Source organism: Sceloporus occidentalis, unplaced genomic scaffold (assembly GCF_023333645.1).
Source record: "Sceloporus occidentalis isolate IW3139 unplaced genomic scaffold, rSceOcc1.0.p SCAF_5, whole genome shotgun sequence".
NCBI classification, from domain to species: Eukaryota; Metazoa; Chordata; class Lepidosauria; order Squamata; family Phrynosomatidae; genus Sceloporus; species Sceloporus occidentalis.
Window position 1 is genome coordinate 146,392,018 of NW_028316985.1, and position 26,842 is coordinate 146,418,859.

Genomic DNA, 26,842 nt, shown 5'->3' on the forward strand with positions numbered 1-26,842 from the left:
AATGATAATTTTATTATATTAATATTAAATAGTAATTAAAATTATATATATAAAATCAAATTATTCTATCAATAATATGAACGCTGTCCTCCTCTTTCATGATCCAGAGCCTCCTCCACTAGAAATCTGGTGCCACAACAAACTACCTTTCCCAGAATTCCCTTCCAGAAAGCCATGGCAGCTAAAGCGCTGCTAAACCGGTTTATTTCCGCAGTGCGGACGCAGCCTAAACACAAGGCACTGTCCCTCTCTGTCACCGCAGCAGCGCGCCCTCTCTTTTAACCCGGCCTCCCATTGGCTCCCGTCTCGCGGCGCCAAAAAAAGGCGCCGGATCCGATTGGACGAGGGCGGCACGCGCTCCCGTTCCTCCGAGAAAGCGGCGCTCCGATTGGCTTAAGTCAGCGCCGAGTCCCGATTGGTGGAGGCTGCGGCGGCGCACGCTCTCGAAGCACCTGCTCCTTCTTGGAATGAACGACGCGCATGCGCAGTGCGCGTCGTTGCCTGAGAGGGATGCTGTACGGAGGGAAAGAGACACTCAGAGGAGCGTGATTGACGGGCGATAACGGCCGCGGCCTGCCAGTCAAGAAGGAGAGGTGAGGCGTTGTCAGGGGGAAGGGGGCGGGCGCTGCCTGCCAGGAGAGGGCTTCCCCAACTGGACCCTTCGTTTGAAACCCCGTTCAGAATAATGCGTTTGGGAGCAGCCGTTATTGCCCGGTCTTCTCCTTTTTTGTCTGGCTCAAGGCTATGGAATTCTGGGAGTTGGAGTTTGTTGGAGTTGGAGCTCCGCTCTGGACCCACAACAAACTCCAACTCCCAGAATTCCATAGCCTTGAGCCAGACAAAGAGTCAAAGCGGTGCCAAACCGGGTTATTTCTCCAATGTGGATGCATCCCCTGTCTCTGTCTCTCTGGGGCAGGCGGAGAGGGAGAATGAGAGAGAGAGAGAGCAACACCAATTAGCTAGTCCTCCTGTTCCGGCGCCTGGAGGGAGCAGCGCTCAGGGTGTGATCCGTGTGTGTTGTATGTGTATCGGGTCACCACAAGTCAGAAAGGACTCTAAGGCACACAACACACACAGATAAATGTGTGCGCGATATATCTCTGTGTCTTGTGTGCATTAGAGTTGTTTCCGACTTGTGGCGACCCTATACACATATACATGCTCTAATGACTCTAATATGTGTGTGTGTGTAGTCATACATATATGTATACACACACACATATATATGTATTAGTCATTTCCAACTTGTGGCAACCCTATTATTATTATACACACACACACACATATATATAGAGTCGTTAGACTATGTACATATGTGTAGGGTCACCACAAGTCAGAAACGACTCTAAGGCTCACAACACACACGGATAGAGTTGTTTCCGACCAATTTGGGCCCAAGAGTGTGTTACTGACCTTAGGTCACCCAGTGGGTTTCCATGACTGAGTGGGGATTTGAACCCTTACTAAAACCACTTTGTCTCTGCACAGTGGCTTTTGACTGGCAGCACTAGAAACAGCGGTTCTTGTCCTGAGTGGTTCCAGATGTTATCGGACTTTAACTCAAAGAGTCCTGACTCTTGGCCATGTTGCCCATGGGACGTCTGGGAGGCCTTTCCCTTGCCATTGAGTAAAAACTACTGTTTCAGACATTTCCTGTTCAAGAAACCTAGGATCTAGCGATTAGGGTTGGTTTTAGAGCCAAACTGTGCTTGTTGGATTTGAATACCTCCATGGCCACAAAGCTGACCGCATACAGTAATCTTTGCTGACTCCCCGCTTAATCTGTATCACAGGACTGTTGTGAGAATAAAATTAAGGGTGAGGGATGGGCGAGAGCCATATATAATACTGTATTCAGACCCTTTGGCAGAAGGGTGGGATCAAAATACATTCAGCCGTCCATAGTCACTGATTCCTTATCCACAGATTCAACCATCCACTGCTTGAAGATATTTTTAAAATATATAAATGCTAAAAAGGAAGCCTAGATTTTGTCATTTTATATAAAGTACACCATTTTGCTTCACGATTGTATTTAATGAGACTTGAGCATCCACAGATTTTAGGACCCGTGTGTTTGTGTGGGTGTGTGTCCTGTAACCAAACCCCAGCTGATAACAAGGGCCCACTGTAAATAAGAAAATGGTGTATACAGTACTAATAAGTTCATTTCTTCGAATACCTGCCTTTATGCACTCAAAGGTCACCATCCATCTACAAGGAGCAGGTATTAGCCGGCTTAGGAGAAACCTAAGGTCCTCAGAAATGAGAAATAAATGTGGGGAAGGGGGAAGCTCAAGAACAGAGCATGCTCCATTGGCTACAAGATCCTGTTTAAGGTTTTTGGTAATATTGGACAGAAGGAATAGAAGTGAGTAATAAGGACAAGATTGTGGGCTGGGCCACTGAACAGGTGCTCTCCAAGGTGTAGTATTGTGTTTTGGAGCCTTCTAGTTTATAAAGGCCTATATCTGTGTTGGCAAAACTGTTACACGCATGCCAGCACTGGCACGCAGAGTCCTCTGAGCGGGCACAGCACCATGGAGGGGTAGGGAGGCATGCGCACAGCCAGCCCAGCTCAAGGGTTTTTATTGGTTGCATCAAGGAGCCCCACTCCTTCCTCTCAGAAGCCCTGCACCTCTGCAAGGAACCTCTCTCCCTAGACTCCAGCTGCAGAGTTTCTCCCGGTGCCTCTCAGGTGAGCGGCGCCTTGAGGTTGTTGTGTGTCTCTAAGCCCCTTCTGACTTAGGGGGACGCTATCCTGGGGTTTCCTTGGAAGGTTTGTTCAGAGGAGCTTTTGCCATTGCCTTTCCCCCTGAGGCTGAGAAAGTGTATCCTGACCAAGGTTCCCCTGCAGTGGTTTTCCAGTGGTACTACATTTCTACAGTGGGTAGGAATTCAGAAAACCAGCCCTGTTAATCTGGAATATCAGTATGCACAGGGTATTCTGTGAAGGACATTCAAGGAAAATGTAGGGCGTGATCAAATAAACACTAAAAAAATACCCACTCCTATAAATTTATGTTTCTTAGGCGCGTTACAGACAGCCCAGAAAGGGCAGTCTCGCACCGCTGCTGGTTGCTGCGTCCGGGAACTGCAGCATCCAAACCGCACGGTTCCCGGATGCAGCAAAGAAGGAGTGCAAAAATCGCTCTCCTTCCTCGGCCCCGGAAGAGACGCCGCGAGGCGCTAGTCGCGCACTCGCGGCGTCACTTCTGCCAAGCGACGTGCAGACGCAGAGCGTCTGCTATGTCAAAATGGCGGCGGCCGTGTGGAATGGCTGCTGCCATTTTGACGTAGTCATTACGCACGAGGGGCAAGGCGCGTCAGGGAGCACCGCCCCTCACGCGTAATGACGGCGCAATGACGGTGCCTCATGGGCCCGTCTGTAACGCGCCCAGGTCATGCTAAAAATGGAGGATATTTAAGGAAGACCTGGCCAAATAAAAGCTAAAACCACTCCTAGAAATGTCAATTCGTGCTTCTTAGCCATGCTCAAAATGGAGTACATTACAAAATAAACGCAAAAAAACACTTCTATAAATATAAATCCATGCTTATCCATGGTCAAAATGGAGGGCATATAAGCTCAAGACATGACAAAATAAAAGCTGAGAACACCCATATATAAATGTAAATTCATGCTTCTTACCCATGCTCAAAATGGGGGATGTTCAAGAAAAATAGAGGACATGACAATATAAAAGCTAACAACAGTCAGAAATATAAATTCAGTTCATCAGGTTTATTTACATCTATATTACATATTGTTGTGTCTTCAAGATTTCAAGGTTTGTTCAGAGGGGATTTTTGGCATTGCTATCATTTGAGGTTGAGAGACTGTGAATTGCCCAAGTCACCCAGTGGGTTTCCATGGCTGAGCTGGGAATTCAAGCCCTGGTCTCCAGAGGGGCAGGCTCAAACTGTTGGCTCTCTTTGTTCTTGTGCTGTGCCTCCTGTGCTTTATTATGCTTGTTGTGTGTCTCCATGTAGTTTCCAATGTATAGGCCCAGAGCACCCTCCCTCCTTTCCAAGTGCCAGTTCCTGGCGACCCTAAGGTGAAACTATCATGGAGTTTTCTTGACAGATTTCTTCAGAGGGGGGTTGCTGTTGCTAGCCAGAGGTTCAGATGGCCAATTGTGTTGTTGCTTTGTAGTAAAATACAGGATACTCCTTTGCAGCACCTGAGATTGCTTTCAAAAGCACTTGCAAACTCTGAAAACTAAGTATTGTAATGTGCACTGCAGTTTTAATATGGTTCAGATCTTTACCAAAGCAGCTTCCATTGATCTCAGATCAGTATAGGTAGAAAATTTCTGGAGCCATTTTTCATTCTTCCACTTTGAGATATAGTAGTAACCAGAATCTGGCATGTCTACTTAGACAGCATCCCAGCTGACTTTGTGAAAGATCCATTCACTTTCCTACTCAGTTGTCATTAGAGTCTTATGGGATTCCTACACAAGGAATTAAATCACTTTCACCCTGAAATGTAAGTTAATCCTTTTCCTTTCCCTGCTGTGCAGAAACAGTAGTGCTGACTGTTTCTCAGTAATTAGCCTCTTTCTCCTCTCAGTGCCCTTAGTACAGGTATTGCTATTTTTGTATCACTGTTGGCTGTCCAAAAGCAGTAATGGTTATTGCCAGGGGGACTCTGGTGTGGAGGGTGGGCATGGCAGAATAGGGACCTCACAAAATATATCCATACCTGGTAAATGTGTCTGCAACTCATACACTCTTGCCCTTCATTCATTCTATGTTGGCAACTTTACCAGCTTTATAGAAAATGGAAATAATAGACCAATGAGTGTAACAAACTGAAGAAAGAATAATTAGTTCCCTATGAATTAGCCTGCATGCCAAGGTTATGTTTGTTGGCCCTTCACAATAGGTGTTATGGTTCTACGAAATAAAACCAATGGGGGCTAAAAGAAGAGGTGTTTTTATGCTTTATCATCGCCTCTAAAATGCTCCCTTGGATGCTTGCCTGATGTTTGCCTTTATAATCTTTTGTTATCTGGGAAGTGCCTTTTCTTCATTTTCCTACTAAAATTTGTGGTTACATTCTTATAATATATATTACTGTTTATCATTGGTTTGGTGGTGTATTTTATTATTTCATTAATTTTGCTATGTAACTCAGGTTTGGGAAAGGGGCTAAACAGAGGGGCCAAAAGGGCCAGCCAGCACAGGGTTCTAATTAGAAAGAGACAGCTCTAGAGAAATAAAAATGAAAGGAATAGACAGTCTCAAGGTATCTCTGATATTTCTAATTCAAAATACAAAATACAACATGCAGTATACTCATTACATGATATACATCTCTGATGCACCTGTTTAATTCTGTATAATTCTATTTAACTTTCATTTCTTCTTCTGTTTTAATAAATTAGAAAGCAAGTTTAAAAAACAATAATGTACATTACCTTCAAACTATTTCCCCAATATTCCAAATACTATATTTATTGTAAGGACTCTGGATAGTTAACTAGGAGTGAAAACAAAATGTGCTTACAATAGTTGTACTTTACAGGTAGCCAGAATGCAATTTCATTGGGATTGGTTTTGCTTGAGTGTACTACTATTAAGTTCAATAAGTGCAGAATCTGAAGATTCAGAATCTGAAGTGGAAAATATTGACACGAACACACAAGAAGCTAATGTTGATAAAAGTAGACCATCCTTAGAGGTAAGAATTTAGTTAATATGCTTTATGTTAAAATATGGGATAAAATTTTTACCATGAGTTAACATAATAAAGTTAATTACAGCTTTGAGAAATCAAATAGCTCTATTAAGCTTTCTGTGATCTTGGATATTATTAAGATATGAAAAGCTATGCATCGTTTAGGTATATTGTAAGATTGTATTGATCAAAGTTTCTGTGGTTTGTGCTTCATTCTTTCCTTTGTGTTTATGCACTCCTTTAATATGCAAATTATTTTAGAGGTTCACTATAAAGTTGTTTTGGTCTTGGTTTATAGAAGATAATATCCATCATGTTTTTCCCCACATTCTCTTGTGAGAAGTATGTGTGAGCTTGGTGAACTTTAGAAACCTGAAATAGAAAACCTAGTTGTACTCAGATGAATCGCACCATTAGAACAAGATGTGATGAAAAAAAATGGTAAAACTGTGCCAAATATGTATTGTCCTATTATAGAGATAAGCCACTTCTACTTTATGATGACATTTTTTCTTTCTTTTTTTGCATGTCTGTGCATGGTTGTTAGTGCTTTGCGTAGTCCTATCCAGTTTGACAACTGGATCCATATAATCCATTCATATAATGTGAAATAGTAATTTAACATATTAGAGTGTGTATTTGATTTGCTATTTTTGTTGTTGTTGTTGTTAAATTTATTTATATCCTGCTCTTCTCCCAAGACTGTCTTACAACATTAAAAAAAACCACCATGCAGTTAAAAACATACAAAACATTACGTTAAAATAGGATTAAATTACTGCTATTCCAGCAGGGGGGAAAAACCAACAACCCTACTTCCCAGTTGACTTTTGCTTTTCTTAGAGGATGTTTAAGTATCATCTGTTGAGTTTGTCTTTGTACTAATTCATAGCAGTTGTAATGTTTAGAAGCTAGATGATGTGTAATTTAAAATTCAAAATCTAAAAATTTAATTGCTGCTTTTGAGAATATTTTTTTCTATTATGTAACACAAACTTTTAAAATAAATCATATCTTACATTTTTAGCACAAAGTTGCCACCTTTAAAAGGGACTAATTCTAAAAGCATATACATAGTGTTTGCTAAGATCCAAACTGTAGCAACCTACAGATGGCTAACTTCTTAATCCTATCTTTGCTTCTTATGAATTTAGACTGCTTATGAATACTTATGTTACTGTTTCTAAAGAACAGTAGCACTACTCGACTTAATAAAGGCAGCACACTCTAGGAGTTAAAACTATTAATAGTATAATAAAAGTATGATTTTTAGTATTTAAATGTTCCTTTAATCTAATCACAGTAGAATAATACTGGCATTGTATCTTTTATGAACATCCATATCTAATATCCTAACTATGTCTAACCACTACATCACTCTGGCTCTCATTTAGCAGTTTACTTCGATGAAAGTTTTCATGTTACCTTTACATTTGAAAAGTGCAGGGTTGTATTATAGGACTGACTTAATACTAAAAAAAAGTATTTCATATTCACATATTGTATCTTAATGAGATAGTAAAATGTCAAGTCACCTGCCTTCCCATTCAGGTGAGGGTTTTACTTGTAAGCAGGTAATTCAGGAAATATCTAAATAACTGAAAGCGAAGAGTATGGGGGGGGGGGGCAAAGTTAAAAGTAATGTGCACACTTTAGGTTCAAATAGTGAGTCTGCCTGGAGCATTGTATTAGCTGCTTACTAAGGAATATTAGACCACAATGATTTTACAGTGAATTACAGATTGCTAAAGGATATGTAGTTGGTTTTCAAATCAGCTATTCAAATAGTAGGAATTCAAGGAGCTAGCTCCTGAAAAAGAGGTTTTACTCCTTAGTAGAATTCTGAGCTTTTTCTAATATTAGGCCTATTTTCAGTGTAATCACTGGCCCTTGCTATCTTGAAAGTTAAAGGACATGTTACTTTTTAAATTCTTGGAGTAGATCCACATCAGTCAATGGGACAAATTAGTCACAAATAACTTAAGTCTCACTAATTTTTAGTGGATCCCATGTGAGCATGACAAAGTCTGGATTCAGCCCCATCCTTCCTTGAGAAAATTATTTGTTAATTTCCTATTATTATTACTTATTAAATATGGTTTTTTGTGGGTTTTTTGGACTATGTGGCCATGTTCTATAAGAGTTTATTCCTGACGTTTCACCAGCATCTGTGGCTGGCATCTTCAGAGAATTAAACATGAGTTAAATATGATTTGTAACAGATGACTAAACATGCAGCAGTATTGAATTATCTTTAAAACTTTTAATATATTTGTCTTTAACATAGGAATTCTGCTTCTGAATATCTTTTTGTAAATGTTTTGTAGGTTGTGTACAAGACACCAAAGCCAACTGGAGAAGTCTATTTTGCTGAAACTTTTGACGATACCATGTCTGGGTAAGAGTATCTAAAAGAGAATACAGTGGTACCCCGGGATACGAATTGATCGCGTTACGAAATTTCCGGGGTACGAAAAAGTTAGATTGGAAAAAACTGTTCCGGGTAACGAAAGATTTTTCGGGTTACGAAATTCATTTCGGCGCGTTTCGGCGCGAAATTCAAATGCGAAGCGCGGCTAGCGGCTTTCCAGCGCTAACGGAAAGCCTTTTCGGGTTGCGAAATGTATCGGGTTACGAACGGCGCCGCGGAACGAATTAATTTCGTAACCCGAGGTAGCACTGTATTAACTGTTGAAAGTATGAGTTTCAATAAACAGGAAGATCTACTAAATCTAGCTGCTTACTACTGATTTCATTTGCTGATCTGTATGAATGTGTACGTGTGTGTATTTGGCAAATTATTTGTTTTGAAGAGTCAGTGGAAATAGTAAGGAAAAACTGTACACTGTGCAAGGTTTTCTTCCTTTCAAGTGGTTTACATTTTGGAGAAGAACTGTGTTAAAGAAGAAGCACAGTGGCTATCGTACCATTAGGGGAAATCTGTTAAGACATATGCCATGTAGTCTTGGAGAGGAAATCTTTAGGACAAAAGAAATAGCAAACCTCAGAGGGTAGAGAGTTGTCTAACCTCTGAGGCATAGATCCAATCTTAGATGCCCCCTTCCTTCTATAGCTTTCCTCCACTACAGCCCACTAGGCAGGGAGGCCGTTGTTATGTGTCCACAGGATCCACATTGTTGTTGTTGTGTGCCTTGAAATCATTTCTGACTTATGGCAACCCTTAGGTGAACAATTGCAAGATTTGTTCAGAGGAAGTTTGTCTTGACCTTTCTCTGAGACTAAGAGTGTGACTTGCCCAAGTTCACGCAGTAGATTTCTGTGGCCGAGCAGGGTCCAGTGTGGAAACCACTACATCATGCTGGCTCTCTTCCCACCCCCCAAATCTTCCCCCTCCCCTGCAGAACATGTGAAAACATTCAAACCAGCCCCAAAAGCTGGTCTAAGTTAATCCACCTCCCTTGCATGCAAGAGGAGTGAACAGGACAGAGGAAGACTTACTGTGAGAAGAGGAAAGAAAAAGGTCTTTTTCACTTTCACTCTGGCCCAAAACACACAGGCCAAAAGAAGCAGCTTCAGGCCGCTTTGGGGGCATTTCGTTTAGACAACACATACCCCCAAAGCAGTTGGAAGCCTCACCAAGGCCACACTTCAGTCCAAAGGACTGGATCAAAAAGGAGTCAGTTTAAACCGACTTCTGGCTGGCGTGGCTTGGAACCTGTGGTGGTGGCCCGTTTTAGGAGCAGGCTGTGCGGTCGCCACGGTCCTGGTCCAATAGTGGCTGGAATGGGCAGAATCCACTTTCCTAACCGTCTGCTTCAGTCCACTGTTGACTAGAACTCATATGCCTTAAGATAGACTGGACATTCTGAGAGCACTCTTATCATTTGTCATAAGGCAGAAAATAGGAAGCACTACTCTTAATGTGACCTGATCAGGCATTTTCTGTTATCTGAAGCATTGTTTCTACATTTAAATAATTCTTGTGCAATACATAGTTACAATGGCCATGCATAGTAAGTCACCAAGAGGATTCTGGCCTTAATATTTAGGAGTGTGAAGTGGGAAATTCTGAATTTTTATAATGGGCTGTAGAACACTTTAAAAAATTTCTGACATCTACAGTCTGACCATTCTACCAAGTGAGGATTCTGTCACCTAAAATCTGTAGCATTTGTAGACAAGGCCTTGCTCCAAATCAAATTGCATCAGTTGTCTTACTGAAATGTTAGATAATACCCATTAAACAAACTCCTTTCATTTTGCAGAAACTGGTGTGATCTGTTCATACTGTTTTTCTCAATAGGTGGGTTCTGTCTCAAACCAAAAAAGAGGATACAGATGAAGATATTGCCAAATATGATGGTAAGGCATAAATTGAATGCTTTCCGTGTTCCTTCTTTTCATGTTTTTCATTTTCTTCCAGGGCTTTCAATGTATATTTCCTTTTATATTGCTGGGAGAGGGGATGTTTCCTTTCTTTAATAGTTCCACTTACGATGTTCCTCACATTTTGAAATCTTTCACATTAATCACCTTTCCCACCAAAAAGATCTTCTGGCATCTTCTATGAGAGGAGACTATCTGGTAAAGAAATGACATAGAAGTCAGATGATATTACTATCCAAGAATAACATCAGGGAAAGAAAGAGACCAACCTGGGTCTACTCATTGGCCAGAAAGGGAGCACTGTAACAAGCCAGAACCTGGAATATTTAAAAAGTAATGCATTATGTTAGTTGTTGCATTGCTCCTCTCAAAAGAAGAAAAAGTAATTTGTTACATTGCTCGCTGGGCTGGAGGTGGAGGGTGGAATCTTTCTTTAATTATAACAGTGTCCAGCAGTCTTATTGGCTTTTTAAAAGTTTGAAATAAGGCTCATGTATTGCTTACTGGAGCAAAGGACCCAAGGTCCTCAGATTCTTGTTTCTAACAGTTCAGAGCAATGCAATATGGGTTGGACTGCCAGCTGCACCTCCTGGTATGGCTAAATGATGCAACATTTCAGGCATTCAAGAAAGTATGAGATAAGTTATCATTCATGGAGTTAAATTCACAATTTCAAACTATGGCGGGTTATAGACCGCCGCTTTGAGGCGGTCTGCCGCCGCCGCCGTTTGCTCCGTAAGGGAGCCGTCGCAGCCACACCGCGCGGTTCCCTTGCAGAGCAAAAAAGAAGCTCCAAAATGGAGCTTCTTTCTGCGGTGCCCTAATGATGTCGCGAGGCGCCGCTGGCGCACTCGCGACGTCATTAGCGCCGCAACACGTTCGGACACACAGCATCCGATACGTAAAGATGGCGGCGGCCGTGTGGAACGACCGGCGCCATATTGTACAGACAGAGTCCGTATTAGACCCAGGGGCGTCTAGAAGAGACGCCCCTTTTTTAAAATGGGACGTCCAGTGGACGTCCCAAGTGGCGGTCTATAACCCGCCTAAGTCTTCATTTTGTTTCATTAAATGCCTTAGACACCTGGTTGTAGTAAAGAAGTGGTAATGGTGATAAAGATCACTGGAATTACTTTGAAGTCTGCATTTCCCACTAACAAATTTTAAAATGCCTTTGCCATAAAGCTGTTTTACATGGAGGGATATTCGAAGTTACTAAGACAGATCTATTGATTCAAGCTTGGAAGTTGTCTGTACTGCCTAGCAGAGTTTATTGAAAGATTTCCTTTCCTTAAGTGGAAATGTTGGGGATTCAGCCTGCAATGTTTTGTAGACAAAGTATGTTTTTGCACTGATCTGCTTACCTAGATACCTTAAGTGTCTTGTACATGTGGTGCCCTTGTAAAGTTTTTACTTCAAAATCTCCAGAGAAGTAAATGAATCTAAGAAGAATAATTTTCACAGAACTTTTACTAAAGCATGACTGTTTTCTTTGTTTGCATTTGTCTTGCTATATTATCTTTTAGGAAGATGGGAAATAGAACCATTAAAGGAAAACATGGTGCCTGGTGACAGGGGACTGGTTTTGAAATCAGTAGCAAAGCATCATGCAATATCAGCTATGTTAACACAGCCATTTGTTTTTGATAGTAAACCACTGATTGTTCAGTAAGTATATCTTTACAGTTGAAATGGTTTTCCAGATAAACTTCTGTGTTGAGGTTCTGCATTGTATATAAACACCACAGAAATTATGTATAGTTTTTAAGCTTATGAAACAGATTAAAATGATTCTTTAGGTCAGTTATAGAGGGGGAAATAGAGAGGAGCCAATGAAATTTAATAGTGTTGCATACAAAAGCTAAGTAACTGAAAAATAATAGCTAAGTGAACATTTAATCAGCACTTATTTCTAGATGAGTGTTCTTGTGTTTCTGTTGTGCAGGTATGAAGTGAATTTTCAAGAAGGCATTGATTGTGGTGGTGCATATGTTAAACTTCTTTCCAAAAGTGATGACTTGAATCTGGTATGTAGTCACTGGGAGAGAAAGTGATGAGAAATGTTTTAATGTTGGGAAGGAAGCCACCAAAATCTTTGGGTGCTTGTGCCAGTTGTTGTTGGCTAAATGTTCCCTACGCCCTTAAGGGAAACTGATGAAGTCTGCATGTGGTCCCAAATGAGACAACAGTGAATAGTCTAAGGGCCTAATGAGATTCCAGTGGAAGAAAATGCTCACCTAATAAGGTACAAGGAACTAATAAATATATAAAGTGTAATTCAATCTTTATATGTACTATACCTATGACACTATTAAGTTACACATTATATAATACATTCAGAAGATGCAGTGCACCGATGGGGGTAGACTTTTTAACTGAAATATTCACAGTTTATCTATATTTTTCTGTCACCATTCAATTATATTCCCAATAGTCTTATAAGAGAGAATAAAACACTTGAAATGTAAATACAACCCCCCAAAAATATAAAACAGTAAGCAGTATTAAAATTGTATCTAAAAGGTGTGGGAAGATACAGCTGCTTTTGTCAGACATTGAAAAGACAATAAAGTTGGTGCCAGAGTCCTTTTTATATGTGTAACTCCTTTTCTTCCGAGGAGTTCAAGACAACAAGCATAGTTCTCTTTGCCCCAGTATTATTCTAACAATAACTTTGCAAAGCAGGAGGTAAGAAAAGTGTAGCCCATGAGAGATCCTATATCCCTCCAAATTCCCCAAAGACATTAAACACCACCCATTAAAATTAAAGTAAAAAAATGGGCCATAAAGTGCTCCCAGTGCTCCCTGGAGTGGTGTTATACTTCAAAACACTTCCGCATATCTCCTCTGACATACACCCCATGCACAAAATAAATGTACAAACTAGAGGTAGATTTCTGCTCACTTCTGGTTTGCATTTTCAACCTTATTCCATCTTCTCTCATAGCCAAAAAGTAGTTGGAAGCTAGTATCTGGAAACATTTAAACATACACAATCCCTAATATATTAATATTAAGTTATTGATAGCTTATGCTATTCTCGTCTATCAAAGTACAATCATGTAAATTGAGTAAATATGTTGATTATTAAAAACTTTCCTCATTGGAGATGTTGGGGTGCCATTTCAAGAATTGTGTTATGCTATATTAATATGCCTCCTTGAATGGTTATTTTTAAAGTCTTAAGACTAAATGCAGCCATTCCATTACATATGTCATTGTACCTGCAGCTATTGTGCAAGTGCAGTTCTCCTGTTAAGAATATTGCAGGTGAAGAGAGGACACTGAAAGCAGAAAACTATCATTAAAATGTAAGGTTGACTAGATTGTGTGTCAGGTGTTTAATAATATTATTAGAATTGGACAAGTTAGTCTTAAAAGTGCTACCACATTCCTCTTTTCCTTTTTTTTCCTCCCCCCCCCCCCCATTATTAGAGAATATGGTGTCATTATTTGAATAAAATTAAAATATTACGAAGCATGGCAGTAGTATTCTACATTTGGAGTTTGTAGACTGGGAAACTGGCATGTTGTTTCCAGATGAACTGAAAGGATCTGTTTCTAATTCAATATCTACATTAATACCTAAGTAAAATTTTCAAGACAGTTGCAAACAAGACAGTTCTCCCCAGGATTTTCTTCTCTTTAATTCACTGAATAATTGCTGCCATTAACATCAGTTTTTCTGAACATCATTCAACTATACACAATGAAGACTGAGGCATAAAGATCTAAAAGTTGAGGACAAAAACAGGATAACATCTACTGATATAAATAATCTGGCACCAGTGTACATTGTTTAGTCTGATAGTAATATCTGTTAGTCACAATTACCTTTTTTAACCTCAATACCTTTTTATAAAAGTTAAAAACAGTGATGTAAGTTTTCCAAGAAAAGTAGAATTGGAAAACTCCACTTTTCCATGTGTGTGTGTGTGTACATTTTTGAATGCTCTAAATAATCTGATTTAACAGAAAGAAATAGCCATGTTAGGCCCGTTACACACGGGCTCTTGAGGCGCGCCCATCACGTGATAGAAGTTGGCCGGGGACCTAGCATCCACACCGGCTTCACCCCTATCATGTGACGGGGGCGTAATAATGGCGGCGCCCTATACACACAGGCGCCGCCATTATTACATGTCGGACGCATAGCGCTTATGATGTCGCGAGTGCGCGATTGGCGCCTTGAGGCATCATAACTGCGCTGCGGGAAGAAGCGCCATTTTGGGGCTTCTTATTTGCTCCACGCGGGAGTCGCGTGGTTTGGCTGCTGCGGCTCCCTCACAGAGCGACCAGCAGCGCCGGCAGACCGCCGCTTTTAGGCGGTCTGTAACAGGCCTTAGTTTCTTGCAGTATAAAAAGGAGGAAAGGAGGGGGAAGAAAAAAGTGTTAAGCTTTAAAGGTGCTGCCACATTTCTTCCCCCACCCTTTTTTTTATGCTTAATTTGCACATTTCACTTAAATGTCTATTAAAACATAATCAAAGCCTTATGTGGAAATTTTACTTGGAATATTTGTAATGATATAAAGAGAAGATGTATACTTCTTTTGTATTTAAGAAAAATTGACTATACCTGAAAGAATACTAAGTTTTTTAGAAACAGCTAAAGAATCTAATTGTAGTGCTTTTAGCTTCACTCAGACTGCAGTAATGTTTTTAAAAAAACTGAATTTAGTACAACTAGCTGCCCTGAGTCCCAGTTTTGGGGGAAAGGTGGGATATAACTTAAGTTGAGAACAACAACAACTAGCTGAACAATATGTTTCACTGGTAGAGTGATTGCAGTATGACAACCCAGAAAACTATGGAGGAACATAGATGTGGTATGCAAAATTTTCCATGGAAAAATATAGAATTGGAAAGTTTTCTGCAAATAAAATTAAAAAATCCATTCCACATCTTTGGTTAAGGTAGCCTTGTAGAGCAGATAAATGGTGGGAGAAGGACTGAGAAACCTTTTCCTTAACCTTTTAGACAGCTATTTGTTTTGCTCTGCTTTCATACATAGTAGTTTATTTGTGGGGACTGAAATATTACATTTCAGAGAAAACTTCAGGACTTGCTAGAGATAATAGCCACGTGTTGGAAATCTGAAATCAGTTTAGGTTGAGCAAAATGTTGAGTGGTTTGAGAGTCAGACTATGACTCTCAAGACCAAGGTTACATCATCGCTTAGCCATGGAAACCCACTGGGTGATCTTGGGTAAGTCACATTCTTTCAGCCTCAGAGAGAAGGCAAAGGCAAACTCCCTCTGAACAAATTTTGCAAGAAAACCCCATGATAGGTTCACCTTAGGGTTGCCATAAGTTGGAAATGGCTTGAATACACACTACAACAAAATGTTAAGCAGCTATCTTTTTAGGTCTTAAAATGGTTCCTCCTTTCTTTTATCTTCACACTATTGTGCCCATCGTGTTAAGGGGGAACTGAGGTATAGATTAAAATGACTGAGAGCTTTAACTCTTTCGCATTATCATTTGTCACAAAGGAGTTAAAACCAAGCTCTTAACAAGTGCCAGAATAATGTCATACAAAATGCTTTTGATCGTATAAATTGAATACTATGTTCCTCTTCATCTTACAGGAATACTTTTATGACAAAACATCATACACAATTATGTTTGGACCAGATAAATGTGGAGAAGATTACAAATTGCATTTTATCTTCAGACATAAACATCCTAAAACTGGAGACTATGAAGAAAAACATTCTAAACGTCCTGATGTAGACCTTAAAAAAATCTACTCAGACAGAAAGACCCATCTGTATACTCTTGGTACATTTAAATGCTTACATTTACAAATATAAGATACAGCTATGTCCATGACTATTACACAATTATGGGAATGTACTACTGGATATTAGTCAGTTTTGAGAATATTGGGCATTGAAAGAAAATGCACCACTTTGCTCTTCAGTCAGACAATCCTCCCTCTAATTTGGGAACAAGCAGGATGAGCTACCATCAGTTTTGGTCTCAAATGAGCAGAGATAAACTATCAGTCCAAAAGTACAGCCCAAATAACTGCTTGCCTTCTTAAGGTAGCACCAGCATCTGTAAGATTACTTTCTTCAGATCAACAAGTAGCCAGCGTTTGCATAAAGGTATGACAAGGAATCTTCTTTTCAAAAGACCTCCTTACCTTTTTGTGGAAGGAACTCTACGCCTGAATAGAGTTTCTATGTGTACAATCAAAATGGTGATACAGTACTCCTCAAAGTCTCCAAAACCAATAATATTAATGTTTAAATTCCATTGTGCAAGATGTGTGGGAATTCTGTGTGATCTGGATTTATGCTTCTATAACCATGGCTTTTGGCCTTGGAACCTCTGGAAAATTTGGGTTTCAAGACATTACCTATGAAACTTTTTCTATTGAAACCATTACTCTTATCCTGATAGATACTGAAAACTCTGCCTCTCAACTTGTATCTCTGCCCCCCTCACCAACGTTATCTTTCTGATGACCATTACTGAACACTGAAAAGCATTTGTAGATTATGGCAGATAAGAAAGTAACCGATTTTGTGTGCAGTTCCTAGATAATCCTAGAATCCTAAAACTTGCTCCTAGAGAGGGTCCCATTAAACACCATGGGCTCTAATTTCTGAATAAACATGCAGAAGATTGTGTTTCATGTGTGTTATGTGCAGTACTTTAGAGGAGTGTGTAGCCTATAAAATATTACATTGGCATAGGAACATTTTGAGAGGAAAAAAGCTAAATGGATATTGCTAACCACTGCTAATGGATATTAATCAGATAGCGATTATTTTTTATATTATCCTGCTATTAAGGACTAATGAAACAAACTTTTGTGTACTACTGTTATGTTTACAGTATGTATAGCTAAATATCAACCCCTTTCACATTAAAGTAGCAAGACTAAAAAAACCACCCTCATTTAGAATTGCATTCCTTTCATGTCAATAAGTCTGTTTGATTCCAAATAGATGTTTATATTTTCATTTCTGTAATAAACTGAACTGTTGAAAATCATGTTAAAGTTTAATTCAGTGCTATGACAGAAATGCATCCAAAATAGACTTAAAGACCATTCTTACTATAATGATGTACATTCTATTAAAAATAGTTTTGCTTTAACAATTGTCTAATTTTCCACTTCACTTATTTTGTGTTCTAGTGCTAAAACCTGATGACACATTTGAAATATTAATTGATCAAACAGTGGTCAGCAAAGGAAGTCTCCTGGAAGATATGGTTCCCCCTGTGAACCCCCCCAAAGAAATAGAAGATCCCAATGATAGAAAGCCAGAGGACTGGGATGAAAGAGCTAAAATTCCTGATCCTGATGCTGTCAAGCCAGATGACTGGTAAGAGAACCAAGAACATACTGTATCCCTTCCATCTTCCATCCTCCTTGCCTCTCTCTACCCCATTGCTTAATAGTAAACAAACTTTCTTTGGTTTGCATTTTGACTTTATGGGAGTGGAAATGACTTTTGAAGAAAGTTTTTGAGCTGTTAAGATTTGTAGCTGGAATATACTATAGTGTCTTTCTCCTGATAGCAGTAATTTATATAGTGGAATGGTAACTTCTGGAACATTTTAGTTATGCTAATTTTTATAGTATATCATCTTAGATATAACTGTGAGGGCATTCAGACTGACAGCTTGGAGTGGCCTGAGGACGCTCCAGTCTCGGTCATGCCCCAATCAGCAACCACATAGCCCAGTCCCAATCCGGGACACTGCCATGATCCTGAACAGAATGCTGGCAAAAAGCAGATGTTCCTGCTCCTTTTATATCATGGCTTTTTCCAACTGGGTGCACTCTTTGCGTGGCTTCCGGCTACTCTAGGTAGGGGCATGTGTTGTCTGCACGACGCATGCCCAGAGTAGCTAGAAGCCACTCCTTCCTGCCTAGCTGTTTTGGGCCTGTGTCTTGGAGACTGTGTATACCAGAGTTTTGGGCTCTAAAGAGATATATACCATATATACTTGATTGTAAGTCAACCTCATGTATAGTTGAGGGTGTGTTTTGCGGCCAAAATTAGTAATTTTGTTATGACCCGTGGATAAGTCAAGGGTAAAACCTAGAGGCATGTAATAAAGGAACTAAAGGATGAAGCAAAGAGAAACCATGCCAATGAACTTAGAAAGTTCCAGCAGGCTATTGTGCTCAAACAAAATGCTGGATGAATAAGAAAGTAAAGGGGGTTCAGTGTTTCCAGGACAGTTGACACTCTTGCCTTTCTCCAGGAATGGTTCCTTTTTTACTGGAATTAAAGAACAATTTTTACATTTTCTCATGGATAAGTCGACTCAGGTTTTTTGGGTCAATTTTTTTGACTAAAATTTCTAGACTTATACATGAGTATATACAGTACTTTGATTTAATGATTAAGAAAAATTGAGCTATGCTTTGTGTATGTATTACTATTGTATTACCATCTTCTGGTAAATTTGTTCTGTAACTTAAAGGAATGAAGATGAGCCACCCAAAATAGAAGATCTTGGTGCTATTAAACCTGAAGGTTGGCTTGATGATGAACCAGAATATATTCCAGATCCTAATGCAGAAAAACCAGAAGATTGGTAAGAATGTCTATTTGTGGTGGTAACATGTGTAAGCATTTTAATATAAGTTTTGATTTGTCTTTTAGTTGGTTTTATAAAATATTCATGATATATATAATATTGTTATCTTTCAATTATCTGTTTAAGCTTCCTTGAAGACTAACACAAAAGATGAGATAGAATTTTTAAACAAATACTGCACATTTGAATGAGAAAATCAATAGACGTTATACCCCAGCATGTGTATGTTAGATTGCTTGCTAAATCTAATTGGCCCATCCAAGTCCTGGATCTCAAATATATGTTCTCCACATTTGCCTTGACGATTCAGAAATAATATATAAATAGCATGCCTAATTATAAATAAGTAAATATTGATTTTATTGATACACCAGCAAAAAAGTATTAAGGAAGTTAAGAAGACAAGACACAAATCTCTTTCTTTATTATCTTTTATATATTGTGGTATAGTTCAGTGTCACAGTGAATGGCAGTTAAAACTTAAAGATTTGGGGAAAGTGTAATTGTAAGTTTGATTATCTAAAATGATGCAAGTCGTGATGTACAAAAAATTGATACACATGTAGTTAATGCCAACTTTATATTTTGAACTGTAATTTCATCTACATTTCATTTAGAGTATTTATACCCTGCTCTTCTACAACAAAGGTTCTCAGAGTGGCCTGAATTTGTAAGAAGAAAACTATTTATTGATAGCTCCACTAACACCAAATGTTTAAAGAATATTTCACTTTAACCTGAAATCTAGTAGATGATTCACTTTTGTTTGAAGCTGGTAGAAACAATGTGCTGGAATAATTTAAAATATATAGGATAATATATATACAAGAAGGAGGTGGTATTTGTACACGTTTTCTTTTTTTTAGGGATGAGGATATGGATGGTGAGTGGGAAGCTCCACAAGTTTCTAATCCAAAATGTGAGACTGCACCTGGTTGTGGAACATGGACACGGCCCATGATGACCAATCCAAAATATAAAGGAAAATGGAAACCACCTATGATAGAAAACCCTAATTATCAGGTAATAGCAAGAGAAAATCTATTCTATTGAATTATTGCTATTTTATAATAGTACCTCTCTTTTTTCAGTGTGCCCGGTAAGGCAGTGAGAGAGTAAAGGGTTTGGGTTTGAATGTAGTGGAATTCCACCATTTTTGTGTGGAAACGTGGGATAAAAATAATGCAAGAATTCACTTGATGTGGGAGTAGGTCTTATTAACCATAGGGGGACTTTCAACTAGGTAAACATGTATAGGATTGTACAATTAGGTTGGGTCCATCCCAGAATTTAATTAGAAGTCTTCAGTGTAGCCACTGAGGTAAATATGCTATTTTCCCAAATCCATTAATTCAGCTTAATTGGGTGACAATTTTAGCTGTTTGAAGTAATATTTTTTATTTATGTTGAACCTCTCAGTGCTATAAATTCTCATGTGAACAGCAATTGAAATAGAAACAGTAATGGGTGTAGCATCCACGATAAGGAGGAAGGAGGAGGCTTCTCAAATGTTTTGTTCTCTCTTTTTAAACTTGGGCGTGAAACAGACAGCCCCTTTGCAGCAGCTTCCCAGTGGCTTGGGGCACATTGTTTAGACAATGCACACCCCCAATCAGGCAGAAAGCTGTTGTGAAGCCACCTGCCTGACCACATGGCGGGCAGCTTTGCAGTGCTCCTGCAGTGCAGCGTTAGCAGTACTTCTGGATTCGTCCCTGCAGTTGACATCTCAAGTAGATGCGACGGCCAGGAGTGCTTGGTACCAGCTTCGGCTGATACGCCAACTGCAACCCTACCTGGGCTAAAGGGACCTTGAAACAGTGGTACACGCTTTGGTAACTTCTCGCTTAGATTTCTGTAATGCGCTCTACATGGGGCTGCCCTTGTACCAAGTCCGGAAGCTTCAGTTATTACAAAATATGGCAGCCAGACTAGTCATCAGTGCATCTAGGTTTGACCATATAACACCTAAACTGAAAGCTCTGCACTTGCTGCCTATTCGCTTCCGGGCACAATACAAGGTGTTGGTTATCACCTATAAAGCCCTACATGGCTTGGGCCCAAGTTACTTGAGGGACCGCATCTCCCTATATAATCCGTCCCGCACACTCAGAACATCCGGGAAGAATTTATTGGAAACTCCATCGTCCAAATACGTCTCCTCTTCCCAAAGGGCCTTTACAATAACAGCCCCGCGGATCTGGAACAGCCTTCCGGAGGAGCTCCGCCTCATGACCTCTTTGGAAACATTTAAAAAGAGATTGAAAACCGTACTCTTTTGCCAAGTGTCTCCCCCCCCCCCCCCCGAGGAGTGATGTCTACATGTCCAATATGCCTGCCGACAATGATATTCTGTCTTACCCCTGGATGTTGGATGCTGTTGGATTGTTGTATTTTACTGATGTTTGTATAGATGTACCATTTCGTGTTTTTATAGTGTATTGTATTGCATTGTATGTATTGATTTTAGTAGTCTGTAACCCCACTTCGATCCTTTGGGAGAGGCGGGGAAACACAAATTTATTATTATTATTATTTAGACACCACACGCCATGGGACCACCAGAAAGCGGCGGTGGTGGAAAAGCTGGCGTTTTGCCAGCTCAAAAAGAAGTGGCTTTCTATCACTTCTTTATGTGCCAGCAAACAGCTGGGTTGGAACCATGGCTGACTTAATTTTTCTATAAGTACTGATGCAACCTATCATGCTGACTTAGGACTATTGCAGATTGGTCTAAAAAAGTGTCAATTCTCACAGTACGTATAACTGCTTAGGTTTTACCAGCTGTTGTCATCTCCACATCCACTCATTCCATTCTTTTTTGTAGTCGTTTCATAATTAAAAACAAACCCACACAGGGTGGGAATAAAAGGTTGCACTGGGTGCTGGGATTTATGAGAAAGTTGTCTAGGACAATAGAAATGCTATTTGGTTATTTTTTAATACCAGAGAACTACAGCAGTATTATCACAGCCTCCTAATATATTTGTCTCATTTGGAAGAACTCATAGTTAAATGCCCATCTTTCATATAGTTGTTCTGTTTTGTTTTCTCCTCTTGCAGGGGATATGGAGTCCTCACAAAATCCCTAATCCTGATTATTTTGAAGATTCTCATCCTTTCAAGATGACTGCTGTCAGTGCTATTGGTTTAGAGCTTTGGTCTATGACATCAGATATCTACTTTGATAACTTCATCATCTGTTCAGAAAAGGAAGTTGCTGACCGATGGGCAGCAGATGGCTGGGGTTTTAAAAAATTGGTTGCTAGTTCCAATGAAGTAAGAATTTAATACATCTTGTGTCCCAAACATGTGATTTTTGCAAGATTGCAATCAACATTATAATTTGAAGTTGAAGGCTTTCATGGCATCCATAGTTTTTTGTGGGTATTTCTTGCTATGCCAACATTCTCTGAAGATGCCAGCCACAGATGCTGGCAAAACATCAGGAATAAACTCTTCTAGAACATGGCCACATAGCCCCAAAAACCCACAAAGAAGCTAAACATTATATTTGTTGATATCATGGTTTAATAGCGATACACTGTTTCCCATTGTGTGAGAAATAAAGCCTAAAATTATTTATAAAAAGCAGAACAGAACTGTTGAGAAGTTAATTATTTAACCCTATACCCACAAACTTTCTTTTATGTGGCTCTGCTGTGTAGGCTATATTTCAAAGGCAGGAGCTGGCAAAACCACCTCTTGAGTATTCCTTGCCTGCCTAAGAAAACGCTATGAAATTAATGGAGTTGTCATAAGTAAACAGGCATCTTGAATGCACATACACTTGCAGTCATTATGACAGTGAGCGACTGTGCTATATGCTGGACTACATCTTGTCTTCCTTTATAAGAATGCAAAATGACCTTGTAGCACCTTTGAGACTAACTGAGTGAAAGAAATTGTAGCATAAGCTTTCTGCATCTGAGGAAGTCTATGAAAGCTTAGGCTACAGCTGCTTTCATTCATAGTCAAAGGTGCTACAAGATCCCTTTGCGTACTTGATATTCCAGATTAACACAGCTATGTCCCTGAATTCCTTTATAATAGTTAGCCATGTCATGTCTTAATATAAAAAGGTCAATTTTCATTTGGTGACAGATTTTCTATCTGTACTGTGCACTAAGAATTTGGCAACATTACGGTGCAAACATAACTTCAAAATATATCCAGATGTTGGAAAGTTCAAAATAAAGTGTGGTGATCATTTCACAGGTATGAGTGTGTTTGACAAATTGGTATGCATTTCATGCTAGTTATGGCTAGCTGCTCTTTGAGCCATGCAGTTCAACAGCATACTTGCATTTTTTCACAGTAAAGTAAACATGGAGGGCCTAAATACTCTGAAGTTACCAGATCTGATCTTGGAAGCTAAGTAGGATCAGCACTGGTTAGTACTTGGATGGGGGACTAATGAATACCACGTGCTGTAGGTTATATTTTAGAGGGGGGAACTGGCAAAACCACCTCGGAGTATTCCTTGCCTAAGGAAACGCTAGGAAATTTATGAGGTCACTATAAGTCAACAGGCAACTTAAATGCATGTATACACACACACACATGGCAAACAGATGATTAGTCTTTAACACTTGGCATTCCTGATTGTTATGCTTTTGGATAAACGGTTGAAAATGTGTGCATTGTATGCGTGCAATTTCTAGTGCCCTAGACCACTTTCATTTCCCTTCCTTTTTTTTATAGTTCATTTTCTGTTAATCATATTTATGCCTTTTCTTTCAGTGCTCATTTTTGCAAACTTTATTTGATGCTTACTTGTGAGGATGTTATTAAACTTTGTTCAAAGAATGTAGAGGGGAAAGAAACAATAGAAAGATTCCTCAGTGCAAGGAATATTTCTTAATATTTTACAAATCATTTCAAAGCTGTGAAGGACTACATATGATTCCAGTAATCTTAGTACCTAAGGTACTGTTATTACTTAACTTGGTCAGTTCCAGCTCCCACAGCAGACCAAAATCACAGCTTTCTAGGATGCCCTAGATACTGAGATTTTACTATACTCATTTGAATATATGCCTAGATAACTAATCAAAGTAACCTTTTGTTGATTTAATGAGATACAAGGAGGGATAATGGTGGCTTCTGTGGTATGTGATGGTTCATATGCCTCTCTTTGCCAGTTTTGCTCAAAACTAATACAATATTTAATGAATGCCTTGAGATAAAAGCTCCACAAAAAGACAGCACATTAAACAATTAATATTTTATAGCAATAATAAACAATGAAAATTGTATGTTGTTTTCTTTTGCTTTCTTATCTATCTAGCCTGGAATGTTTAGTCAGTTGGTGACTGCTGCAGAAGAACGCCCATGGCTTTGGATTATTTACGTCTTGACTTTAGCACTTCCTGTAGGATTGGGCATACTGTTCTGCTGGCCATCCAAGGTACATGCAGAACTCATCTGACATCCCCATTTTCTTTTATTTAGACCGAGAAAGGGGGAGGGGGGTGTCTCCAGTTTTTCAGTTTCCCTGTCATAAGTCTTTAGTGTAAAAATCCACCCGAGTAAGAGGAAAAGAAAATTTGGCAATCATGCCTCTCTGACCTTAAAATATATGTGCTTTAGTATTTAAATCTGTTCACTTCTTGTACAATTCTCTTTCTGTTGTAGAAAATAGATGAAGATGTGGAGTACAAAAAAACCGATTTAGCCAAGCCACTTACAAAAGGACAACTAGAACAAGAGATGAATGTAAAAGATGAAGAACTAGAGAAAACAAATGAAGACACTGGTGAAGGTAGGAGGAACCTCTGGCTATACTCACTAAGGCTATGGCTATGATAATCTAACTAAATAGTTGCTGTTTCTAAGTAGTGGCTACACAGTTCAGGCTGGAAAACTACAGTTAAACATAGAAGTTCAAATCCAATTTTTAGTGTCAATTAGAGTAAAATTGTCAATTAAAGATATTTACTTACCCTTCAACTCTTGATTATTGCTGTATTTTAAAATATGAAGGTGCTGAAGATGAAGATTATGAAGATGAAAATGAAACTGCTGAAGGAAGTCATGAAGAAGAAGAGAATAAATCTGTCTCAGAGGAAGATGAGGTGAAGTTTCATATAATTAGTTTTATTTAGAAATATGATCTAACAAATATGAAAAGTTGAAGCCTTGTCTAACAGTGAGCTTAATAAACTGCTCCTCCCCTTCTAATACAAATTCTATGGAAGACAGAGTTGTGCTGGACTGTAAAAGTCATAAATGCCATCACCATGCTGAAAGTGTTTTTGTGTAATAGTCATGACCTAGTAATTTTGCAAGCAGTTTTCTGTTGCTTTTCCTTGAAGGCTACCAAATTGTCATTCCATTTGTTTTACTTGATATAATGTATTCAAGTCAGAAACTGTGTTAAAACTCATCTTGTGTTTCCAAAGAACCCTGGTATTCCCTATCAGCAGTTCTTCACTAAGAACATTCTACAGTGGCTGTAGGGTTTCCCCAGAATGGGTAGTTTCAACAAAATTTAGGAGCTTGCTTTTGGTTTATGTGAGGAGATTGAATCCCAGAATTCATATAGACTTGCACGAACTGCATTTTGTTACAACATGCTCCAGAATTGTCTGCAGTGTACAAATATTCTATGGCAGATATGTCAGACCTACTCAGTAGATAATGTGGGGATGTTTCTATATAGATAAATTATTTTAGGTTGGGAAGGTCTCCCAAACTTCAGCTCCCCTTGCCCACTTCTTTTTCCATAGTTACATTCAAGAAATGGAAATTTAAGAACTTAGAAACATGAGGAAACTTTATTAATAAATGTGAAGTCATTTTTTTCTTCCTCGGTGTTTCCCCATATTTCAGGCTAAGGAAGTATCATGTTAACACAACAGTAGAATACCTTAAGAATCAAACCTAACATTTAGATGCACTTTAGGTAAAGAATATGAACCATGTTGTATTTTGAAAAGCTGCTTTGACTGTATATTTTCTCCCACACAGATGAAAGAAGCAGATGAAAGCACAGGATCTGGTGATGGACCATCAAAATCAGTACGGAAAAGAAGAGTACGAAAGGACTAACATTTCCAGTTAATATTGATGGTTTCTGGTTTCAGAACACAGACATAAGCATGCTATATTGGCTTGTCTAACAGCATGCAGGTTGTTGAGTCTTAAATTAAAAGACTGAACTTCACTTATACTTCTGTTTCCCTTTTCGAGCCCCTCCTAATCTTGTAAGATTTTTCCTTTACTTAGAGGAAACACCCCTATTTGTGAAATTACCTGTTCCTTTACTTCATAAAATAAAAGAAAAACGGCAAGATGAATTATTTATTGTAAATATCATTTGAAGCTATTTAGATAATAAATATTGTTTGGAAATAATTTTGGCTTCAAAATTTTACCTTTTAGAAAGTTCATGTAAATTGGAATATATTTTTTCTAGCTGTAGCACAAATACTGCTTCTACTGTTTTGATATAAAGGAATATACCATTATAACATCCACTGAGGGATGTCTTGATAGAACCAGTTGACAACCATGTCTGTGCTGAGCTGAATTTAATAATTGTGTTTATTTATTACATTAACATTTTTACTGTAAAGTCTACTTATGGTTTATTTGTCATGTTAGTTTGACATTTATTACAGTTGCTGCTGTTTCTGTTTCATAGACAAACACATTGTCATTAATTGATGCAACAGCATGTATTTTACTTTTAAATGCAACAATGTTCATGATATTCAAGTAAAATGGTGTCTGGGAGATTTTCATATTTTTATAGTTTTGTTTCAATTTAAAATGGCGTAACTCATTTACAAAAAAAAATGCTAAAATTGCCTCCTGAATAAAAATATTTAATAGTCTCTGCTGCTCAAGTTAAAAATTCTATATTATTGAAAAGGTTCACCAGATAAGTAAACTAGTCATCATGTGGTACATCAGCCTTACTTAAGCTGTCCTTCAAATATACTGTATTGGAATTCAGCTCTCATCAGTGTAAGGCTGCATGCCTTGTAGCCCTGAGAGTTTTACCGTAGTCCAAAATATCTATCTAGTGGCCAGCAAGTTGAGAGCTGCTGTGAAGAATGCAGTCATACAGTTCTTAATCCAGGCCTGCACAACATATGGCCCAGGGGCCGCAAGCAGCCCGCCAAAGAATTTTGAGCGGCCTATGAAGATGTGGAACAACTTCAAGGCTCTTCTTCTGCTGCTCGGCCTTCTCCTGAGGAAAAAGACATGCAGGGGAGGAGGAAGGGCAACTCTAG

At 39.0% G+C, this 26,842-nt stretch overlaps 1 protein-coding gene across 1 annotated transcript; it reads left to right on the forward strand.

Annotated features, from left to right (window-relative positions):
- Window positions 1-478: 478 nt before the first annotated feature.
- Window positions 479-26,842, forward strand: CLGN (calmegin). Its single transcript, XM_089525767.1, has 15 exons — window positions 479-593; window positions 5,534-5,689; window positions 8,014-8,084; window positions 9,951-10,009; window positions 11,560-11,701; window positions 11,979-12,060; window positions 15,623-15,815; window positions 17,185-17,374; window positions 18,486-18,599; window positions 19,469-19,625; window positions 21,663-21,878; window positions 23,890-24,009; window positions 24,237-24,363; window positions 24,585-24,676; window positions 25,572-26,842. Exons 2-15 carry the CDS (start codon window positions 5,543-5,545, stop codon window positions 25,650-25,652), a joined length of 1,791 nt encoding a protein of 596 aa, XP_089381893.1. The 5' UTR covers window positions 479-593; window positions 5,534-5,542; the 3' UTR covers window positions 25,653-26,842.